Raw genomic sequence first — 10,514 nt, forward strand, 5'->3', positions numbered from 1 at the left:
GCCACATTCTCACGCTGTAGGCTAAACATTGTTTTTTAAACTTCCACAAACAGCCTGAGTGAAAAATGACTTGCAAGTGCCTCTCTTGTACACACAGTGTTGAAAAACAAAACATTAATTTAATGAAACTAAAGCATTCAGCATCCGTTTCTTGCAGTGCACTAATTTTCATGCATCAGTTAAGAGCGTATTTATTGATTACTTTGTTTATGAAGCTTATTAGGATCGCGAAACATGAAATGAGCAATTTCTTATTCCAATTTAGCTTATTTTTTTAAAAAGCTATGCAAAGACAGGTGCTGCATTAATCTTGCAGTGGTGATTTTCTGTAACTATGGTGACTTTTACCACTGCTTATGACAAAAATGTAAAGAGAAAGCACAAAAACAAAACCTACTATGGGAAAAACCAACCTCATTCCTAATACACTTAAGAATATTATAATCGCTCCTGACTAAGTAGTAAACAGACCATATAAACATGTGAACAGGTCTTGTCACAGACCAAGGTCTGACATTAGGCTCTTTTGAGGGATGACCTGTTACTTCATGCCAGTAAGAAGTTCAATTAATGTTTCGTGGCTTAAGGTTCTGCCTTATTTATATGTTCAATTTCAACGATCCAAAGTTCACGGACGTCACAAAGGACACCTAAGGATAATACGACATTTACTTTGTATGGTAGCCACAACTGTTGGAGCAAAGTGCCACTACTGTACTATACGAGGTTCAAATTCTTGTTCCAAATTTATTTTAATAATATGAGTATAAAATAATTTCTAAATTTGAGTGTTACTTCCTTAGTTTTAACTACTATGTACAGTGGCAGTAACAAGGAAAGCATGCATGTAATTCTGCTGTTTCCTCTGCAGAGAGAGCATCCAAACATATTACATATTATCATTTTAGAAGAAATGTGAATGCATTCTGATACCAGAAGTTTATATTAAGTTTTACACTTCCAAAAATTGATGTGAACTCATGAACCTTTGTTGTTACTTTTCCCCTGATGGAGGTAATGCACCTACTCATGTAGGACATATGGCATATTATTATTATTATTATTTCCCCATTTGAAAGTAGAAATACGTGTATTTCATTTTTTTATGTTTAAAGTTCCTGCTGCTATGTACTAATATTGAAGAGGAAAGGAACCATATCCTGAGCAAAGAACAGGTGCTTCTGCTTGTGTATCACTGTTTCCTTAACTTGCGGCCTGATCAAATAAGAAAGCAGGGACTCAAGTCTGTAGGCACTACAATGCAAAATATACAATATACCGTATTTACGCATGTCTAGGCCGCGTGCGTGTATAGGCGCAGCACAATTTTCAGACAGAAATTATAGAAAAAATAATTTTCTTGGAATATTATTTCAGGAGTATTACACCCTGTATTAATAATTATGAATATAATTTTTTTTAAATGAAGTGTGATTTCGAATATTTCGAATATAAGCCGCACCCCAGTTTTCCTCTTGAATTTTTGGCAAAAAATGTGCGGCCTATACATGCGTAAATACGGTATTCGAACAAGATGCACTTACCAGCTAAAGCCTTAATGCGGGATCGTTCGAAGAGGCGAGATGAAGAGTTACCACCATCATATTCATAGTCCTCCACTATCTCCTGTTGCAACGTCGGGTCCCATCGGACCAGTGATATGTCCGTCGTCATGGTGACGACGTTGGGTCAAGCCCTACGAAAAAAAAAAAATTTAAATGTCTGACATTCCAATCACAGAAATTACTTACTTTAGCCATTATAATAATAATAATAATAATAATAATAATAATAATAATAATGGAATCTAACTTAAGAATATACTGTTGTGTAGAAATCTGAGCCACTGTAACAATGGCCCCGCTTGAAATCTTTGGAAGAAGCACAATAAGGCAATTAACTACCCGCCAGACTGTACCGAGTTCACAGACACCAGTCACGACTTTGAATCACCTTAGCATCCTTTGGGCCCTGCAGAGCGTGACGCCATGGCCAAGGCAAATCAACAGGGTTGTACAAAGACATCCCCTTCACACATATAATCTTAACTCTAATTACTCGGTTCTGCACAAAGGCTTTAAGAAATTATTACAAATTCGTATATCTGTGCGCGCGTGCGTGTAGTCTCTCGTTTTATTTACGGATAGTTTCTCAACTGTACTGGTTATATGGCGTCAAATGGGATATTATGAGTAATACTTAAGTACCAAACTGGGAAGGGTGAGGTAGGAAGCAGTGGCCAATAGGTAAGAGGTACAAAGACAATCAGATACCTCCTCAGAATGCCAACCTGAACACAGAACTACCCAAATATAAAACAATTGCGTTAAGCACAGAACAACAATGTTTTAGGGCATGTGAAAATGCACACAAGTACGTGAGTGAGAAGGAAATGAGTAGTTTATATGCATTAACAAAGTACAAGGTTACTTGTCCTGCAGGAATGCACTTTATGCTGTGGCTATTTTCCGTAAAACGTGAGAATACGTCATACCGGATCAAGCAACCTTACGAAAGAAATATATCTCCAGTACTGCGGTTCTGGATCCCAACGCATTTAAAAAAAAGAACATGGACATTTCTGATGACCACGTGATTGTGTACGTCACTACCTGGCGATGACAAACCCCCAATCATGTTTTCAACATAGTTATAGTACAAATTTCATTTTAACACTATCGCCTTGCTGCTGGTATATCACTGTAAATTACGGACAAGTTTCTTGTCCATCCCTATATTATAACACCCAAGTCCGAAGCAAAGTCACTGTAGCACGGGGAAGGGGGAGAGGAAAAATCACACGATAGACTTTACATTTGGCGGCGTATAATAAAATCATGACGAGGCTGCGTGAGACCATGGTAACATACTGCGGCTACAGACCAATGCACGCACTCCCTGCAAGAGGTACTATAATTTTATCGGTACGCGGGACTGTCATCCGAAGTCACGTTCATAAAAATGATTATTTTTAAGAGTTCCTAAAACCTACATTTTTCCCAGTATTGAAAATTAGGGGGGGCACGCGGTAGTGTACTTGGTTGATGCACTAAAGTTACAAGCCGGAAGATCGCGGGTTCGATTCCCGATGAGGTCACCGGATTTTTTAATTCACCTAATCCTTCCAGCCGCACTATGGCCCTAGGGTTCACTCAGCCTCTAACAGAAACAAGCACTAGCAATCTCCCTAGGGGTAAAGGACGGCCGGCACGTGGGGCTGATAACCTCACCGCTGTATGTTGACTGTCCAGAGAATGTGGGAGCCTCGACGTCTCACAACACTATGGGACTTCACGGCCTGTTATAGGGATAGCTTTTTATTGAATGTTACAGTGTTAAGATTAGATTGTGGATACGCGGGGGCCCTCAATATAAATACACCTGGTATATAAATTAGCAGAAATAAATCTGGTTAATCAAGGCACCGACCGAAATCAATAGCCACTCTCCAAATGCAACAGCTAGATTGCTGACAAATTCACATTGAGAGATCACGATCAGCTTCCGCCTGTGCTTCTAAGGTCCCAAACTGAACAAATATGGGGGCTACAGTCCTGTAACAGTTCTGTACGAAGCGGCAGGTATGAGCAAAGCCAACAAACTAGTCCTGTGGCCAGGTATGTACAAAGCCAACAAGCTAGTCCAATGGCACGTACAAACGAAGCCAATATGCCGGTACTTAGGTAGACATTTTAGCGGCTAACAGGTTAATCCTATGGTACACGAGATCAATACAGTTAACCCTGAGGCAGCTGAGAACGCGGCAAACAGATTCGTCCTGAGGTAGCTGGGTATGACGTCAGTATACGTAATGTTCCACTGATGAACATCTAGGCAGCACAGGAAGGCTCATGCTTCCGGAAACTTTTTATATCTATGAGCAAACTGTATCACACAACTCCCTATTTATATTAACAATGTGGAATGCACTCATAACAAATGCACACACACACAATGCTAGAAAACCGTGCCGAAAATGCTCCAGTCATGTTAATGTTTTTTTTTTGCACATATGAACGCACAACGGCAAGACCGCCTCCGCCCGCTTGTCTATTCGTATGCCTCCCGGAAGTACTCAATGAATCTTCATCAGTTTAAATTTTATAGTGGGGAGGGGTGAACACCAAAGTGGGGCGAATTTGATTTTGCTTCATTTCCGTCTAGCAGTATAACCCCTAATTTATAAGAAAGTTCAAATCAAGCTCCGTCGGGTTTTTCATGCCTCATACAGTATAAAATATACTCGTGTAGGTCTTAATACCTTCAACTTTCATTTCACTTTTAGACGGTAAAGTTTGTTTTCTGGGATGTGACGCAGTGTCCTCCGGTATATAAGTACAGCCGCTTCTGGGGAACCTGCTGTGTCCAGCTTAAGAGTAAGGCGCTACGTACACACCACATTCACACGACCTCACATTCCATAAAGCGGAAATTGTACTCCCCGCCATGGAAACCTCAAATCTCTCATCTTTCGATAAAGCGATCCCTGTAACAGGCCGTGGAGGCCAATAGGATTGTGAGACGTCAAGGCTCCCACATTTTCTAGACAATCGGCTTACAGATGGTGGTGAAGTTGTCAGACTTACGAGCCGGCCGCCCTTTGCCCCCAGGAAGTTTCCTGGTACTCATTCCTGTTAGAGGCTGAGTCGCCCACAGGGCCATAGCGCGGGTGGAAGGATTAGCTCAATTTAAAAATTCAATGTCATCATCAGGAATCGAACCCCTGACTTTCCGTCTTCTAGCATAGTGCCTCAACCAACTGAGCTACCGTGTGCCCCCATATCTTTCGATGTGGTAAATACTGAACAACTAAATAAAACGCAATATACTTTCTTAGTGCTTAACTTACCACCAATGTATCATCAAACATAAAAAAGAATGGCATACGCAAATAACAAAGAACGAATTAAAAAATACGTCAGAACACATCTGTCAATTCTTCTTAACAAACATCGAAGTTCAAGTGATCTGTCCATGTGAGACTGCAGCAGGCTAGGCCTAATTCTAGGATAAGGAGGAATTCGTGTTCTTCTAGAGAGAGCAGTTCCAGTATTCTGAAAAACTATCAATGAACAGCAATTCTGAAAAGGACTGGGAGGTTTCAATTCCATGTTCAACGGCTGTGTACACCACAGGAACCGGAGCGATGGAATCGAGCACAGCGTTTCCAAATCACTGAAAGAAACTGCAGTATATAACCTACTCCGTGGTGCAGTCCTTGAGACATGTCAGTCGGTCTCAAGAAAGCCCCCGAATGTTATGCAACCCCGAGGTCAATCGTCGTGTTCACAACACGCAATTACTGACCCCTATCATGGATCAATTAACTCCAGTCTGCGCTCTATTTCTTGGACACTTTCAGGTCACAGAAGGAAATCACAGTGCAGCCCAAGGACTGAAACCTGCAATCCCGATTACCATAAATCAGAAGCAATAAGCTGAAACTGGTGCCAGTGGTTATGTGATCAAATAAGTGGACCGCAAAATCATGACCTCTGATGGGCCTAGATATATGTTTATAAACTCACATTCTAATCCAGTATCGGATTCAAAATCATTTACAAATGGCGCTGTATCATTTACCACAATATGAGAACCTCAAAGGATGGAGGTCTGTTTCAACATTCTTCTATCTACGCTTAGGGCACTCAAGACTCTTCGCCGAAGCAGAGGCTCTTTATAGGTCTATGTGATATTTATAAACACGGTCACATACAAAAAGGAAGTTCCATTGGCCTCAATGATACTGGTGAATAACACCAACATAGGGTAATCGACCTCCGGCCCTCAAACGAGATGCAATTCCGTACTGTCTACGATCGATGCCGCTGCGTGTCGGTCGACTGCCCCGCATAACGGACAGCGGGCCACGCCTGGTAGTAGTACAAAACCCAAGCGTACGTTCACACTGCCTGCAACGCTATGCTATACTAGCAACATAAACACGTTCACATGAACCTGCGTGATCAGAGTGCATCTGCTACTGCGGACGTCCACATGCGTGACGGTTTGAAAGTGAAGTATTCTTTGCCAGTTATAGCATAACTAGCAGCGATAACGGAAGCAGGAAATTTAATAAATATAGCGTAAACCCAGTCTCCACTATGGGACCAATGTACAAAAATTAGCATAATATAGAAGCAACTAACTAGATACGAGGGCCGTGCCATCGCTCAAGCGGTTAGTCGCTGGCTTCCCACCGCGGCGGCCCGGGTTCGATCTCGGCTCTGGTCAAGTGGGATTTGTGGTGGACAAAGTGGTGATGGGGCAGGTTTTCTCCGAGTACTTCGGTTTCACCTGCCAATCTTTATTCCACCGACTGCTCCACAATCACCCTCACCTATCATCTGGGACTGGTACAATAGGCCAGAAGTGGCCGCAGTACAAGGGAGTTGATATGAAGTGGCTAAACAACTGACGGTTTCAAGTATGAAGGATTCACTTTTATTTACAGTTACTTTATTAATGTCAACATTTAGGAGTACAGCATTATGAAATAAAACATTCATACAACTGTCTGCATTAAGTTCATTTTTTTCAATAAATATACACTGGAGTTTAACAATTATAAATATCAGTTAAAGGTTAATTAACACCGTCCAGTGACTGATAAAATGTTTTTTTTTTTTAAATCTTTTATCCTTGACATGTTTCGGTCTTATAGACCACCTTCAGAAGGACATCAATACAATTATAAATCATTATTGTAATGTGTTTAGTGAATATTAATATAGACATACAATGTTACCATAATACAATGAATACAAAATCTAATACGTATATTAACAACTACAGCGGCGTGTACTAATACGTTAAAATATTTATAAATTACAATTAGTATGTTTAAAAAGATTTTGTCAATTTTTTTTTAATCTGAATTGATTCGTGCCCTTTTTATTTCCTTTCTTTGAAGGAAGTCGAGCGTCTACCACCTTGTGGTTCCATTGTTTGGAGAACAGGATTCTTTTCTGTCGTCCTGTTGTTCGGGGCGCTCTGTGTTGTGTTAGGAACCAAATCAAATTCGGTTACTACTGGTTAAATAATGGATTACTACTGAAGTAGGTTCTAAGAATATCTCAATACATATGCTCGATATGGTTCACTATTATTTACTTTAGACACTGGGCGATTTAATGTAGCATTTGCACCGTAGTCCGAAACATTTTCACTAATGCCTTCACATTCAATTACAATGTTATGAAGTAAACACACACGCCATGGCTTTACCGCCATTCTGCTAAAGTACGTGCAAAATCCACACACTGTCTAGCTCCAGATAGGAGTTGATTAAAACTGGGTTGTTCCCAAGTTACTTTTCTCCCCGGATATGACCCAATTAAAGCAGCCTGTAAAAGGGTGTGACTCAATGCCTATCAGATAAAAATGGAAAGATATGTCTGTGCGTGGAGTTCTTTTTTTTTTTCATCTAGCAAATTAAAGTTATGAAGAAAGAAGTCTTCTGGGATGTGGCGCCGTGTAGATGTGGTGTTAACCGACGCCACATCTCAGAAGACTGCTTTCTTCATAGTCAACGCCGTGGAAACCTCAAATCTTACAAATTAAAGTTATTTTGTAGTAAAACGTATGTGGCAGAAGAATTAAAAATCCTACCATTGCTTTTGCATACAGCTCCCATTTCAATAATTTATTAATCTGTGGTTAGCATCTTGTACAGCTTGTAAAGAGGGGAGCAGGGATAGCGTAGTCGGTGTAGCGACTGGCTACGAGCTGGACGACCGAGGGGTCGAAGTTTGAGTCCTGGTGGCCGAAAATTTTCTCTTCTCTACGTCGTCCAGACAGGTTCTGAGGTCCATCCAGCCTCCTATCCAATGAGTACCTGGGGCTCTTCCCCCGGGGGAAAAGCGGCAGAGGCGTGAAGATGACCAATTACCTCCAACCAGTGCCGAGGTGGAGAAAATGTAGATCTATACATCCACTTCCCCAAACGCCTTCATGGCGTAGTGCCTAATTACTTAAGCACAGGGACAACTTTACCTTATAGCCTGTAAAAGAATGGAAGAGTGCCGTTCCGCCGTTACATCCAGGCACTCCCAATTGATCACATTTATTTAATTAATTAAATTATTAGACATTTATTATTAAATTATTCTATTCGGAATATATCTTTAGATATAATTAAGCCCAATACGAAGTACTATTAACACCGTACTCATTGTCTTGCACCGCGCAATACAGTGTTCTGAACAGAAATTTCTAGAGTTGGGAGGCGTCAAGTCAAGAAGACTGGGCCCTCGAGAGTAATGACTGGCTACTAATTTTTGGGAGCTTTGCTGACAGCCGTCTAGCCCACGAGTTTCGAGTACTTCCAGACGTGCGATTTCGGTCAGAACTGCTTGCCAACGCGAATTGCACTGGGGTAATTAAGACATAATCCTTTTCTTTCAATTTCCTAATCAGTGGGCAGTGGCACGAGACCTCATATGACGTAGTAGATTCAAAACAGATGCCAACTCAACACTGAAAACACGAGAGAGAGAGAGTGTGGGGGGGAGGTAAATATTGCATGCATGCATGCATACAAGGGACTTTCAAACTTCCTTAACCAAAATTTGGCGGTAACTCCATCTAGGTCATTTTTCAAAAGCGTGTTCTACCTCAAAGACCACTTACACATAGTTTGCCGACATTTGACGCTGACAGCTTCCTACAAAGGCAGAATCCCCGCCTCAGGCAGCGCTCGAGAAGAAAGAATTTGATTAATATCAGTAAGCCCAGTGTTTGAAATGTCCAGCAAATTAAAATGACGTAACTAGTCAGCAAATGGAGTAGAAAATGACGCTTCTGGAGGGGGAACTTTTGAAAAAAAGATCACTTCAGACCGCTTCCCAAAAGAAATTTGAAACAAAAACGACATCCTGACACAGATATTTGGACTTAGGTACAGAGAAAATTATGTTACTGAATAACAGTGGAATTGGTCATGGCGATGAAGACTATCGTTTTTATCGAGTTTCTTACCTGCAACGTCACTAAAATGTGGTTTCAGCTTAAAATTCACAAGTTTTTATACAAGTGTCCTACTGCTGAAATACTGTATGTCAAAAAATACACGGCTATCGACAGAACATTCCGACGCCTAAGTCTTCACCTACGCTTTCGAGTTTTTATTCAGACAATTCTACAGCCTCCTACATAACAATGCTCTCTGATTAATTAACCAAAAGTAAATGGAGCTGTGTCCTTGAGAAGCCTCCAGTTACTCAGCTACTGAAGAATTTCTCAAGGTGGAACCTGAGGGTTCATTACCGTGTTTACAATATTGAGCCACTGGTCTCTATCCCTAGCCAGACAAATCCAGTCCTCCCACCTAAGTCTTTCCTTCTGGTTCTCTCAGTAAACCCTGCATGCGCTCATCTTTGCTCTATGTCATCTACATGTCCCGCCAATCTCATCCTCATTGGCTTAACATTCTAATTATGTGTGGGGAAGAGTACAAGTTATGAGGCTCCTCATTATGCAATATTTCCCAACATCCTGTTATTTTAACCCTCTTTCGAAACATTCTCTTCAGCACCCTCTTCTTAAATACCGCCAATCAACGTCCCTCCCTTAATGTCAGAGACCAAGATTCACGCCATTTTACATTTTCAGACAGACAAAAGCTTCTGAAATAAATTGTAGAAAACATTTCCCAAATCTGATATGATTTCCTCATGAAACAAATTCGGATTTGTTAATGACGTTCCCAAATATATGGACTCCGCCACATTTTCAAATTAAAATAACTTATTTAACTCGGTTTAATAATTTAGTTTCGTAACTTTGTATTCCTGCCTCAAAGGTAACGTCTTTCATTATCCCCTGTAAGCCTTCTCAGGTCTGTTGTAGCTTTTTCAATAACGGTGCTACGCCTGTAACTCGACACTCAAAGTTTCTGTCAACATCCGAAAATAATCATGTAATTTATCAGGATTCTGTGATGTAACTCTCCAAATCTTGTGGACCCTGAGCCTTTCTATTAATTGATTCCTTCAAAATAATGTATTTTAATGCACAGCTCTCTATGAATAAACAACTGCATACTGAAGAGAGTACTCTTCTGGGTTTAGGCACCGTGTATTCTTCGTGCCTAAACCCAGAAGACGACTCTCTTCATTGTCATCGCCGTGAAAACCTCAAAACTTACAACTGCATACTGTTTCCACAACGTACCTCCCGTCCTCACTGACGCTGATCACAAGGTGTATAAGCACAACTGTTATATCGCATATCGCTAAAATGCCAAGGCATCGTGGAACAGAGCATCGTGTCGCAACCTATGTGAACGTTATCTTCCCAGAGCGCGTGTACTGGGCACGACTGTACTCGCGATAATAAGCCTACAATACAATTACGTTGCTTCAATTAGACATGTGTATCAGGTATAAGACTTGCTGGGGTTCTTTCACACAAACCACAACTTACGGGAAGACATCCTCATGTTTCTAGGAGACCTCTGAGCAAAATTAGGCAACAATTTCCCGCCCAAGTAGTTTCCAATGCCTCTGGTAGAT

The 10,514-nt window shown here is 41.0% G+C and overlaps 1 protein-coding gene across 9 annotated transcripts in view; it reads right to left on the minus strand.

The window, feature by feature from the left end:
* LOC111862251 (spectrin beta chain) overlaps positions 1-10,514 on the minus strand; it is a 160,229-nt gene that overhangs the window by 84,102 nt on the left and 65,613 nt on the right. For all 9 annotated transcript variants that reach the window (XM_023847470.2, XM_023847477.2, XM_023847475.2 and 6 more), the window contains one exon: positions 1,545-1,696. In XM_023847470.2, the coding sequence (XP_023703238.1) occupies positions 1,545-1,674 (130 nt within the window). In that variant the 5' untranslated portion in view covers positions 1,675-1,696. The remainder of the gene's footprint in view (positions 1-1,544; positions 1,697-10,514) is intronic.

This window comes from Cryptotermes secundus, unplaced genomic scaffold (genome assembly GCF_002891405.2).
Source record: "Cryptotermes secundus unplaced genomic scaffold, Csec_1.0 scaffold88, whole genome shotgun sequence".
NCBI lineage: Eukaryota > Metazoa > Arthropoda > Insecta > Blattodea > Kalotermitidae > Cryptotermes > Cryptotermes secundus.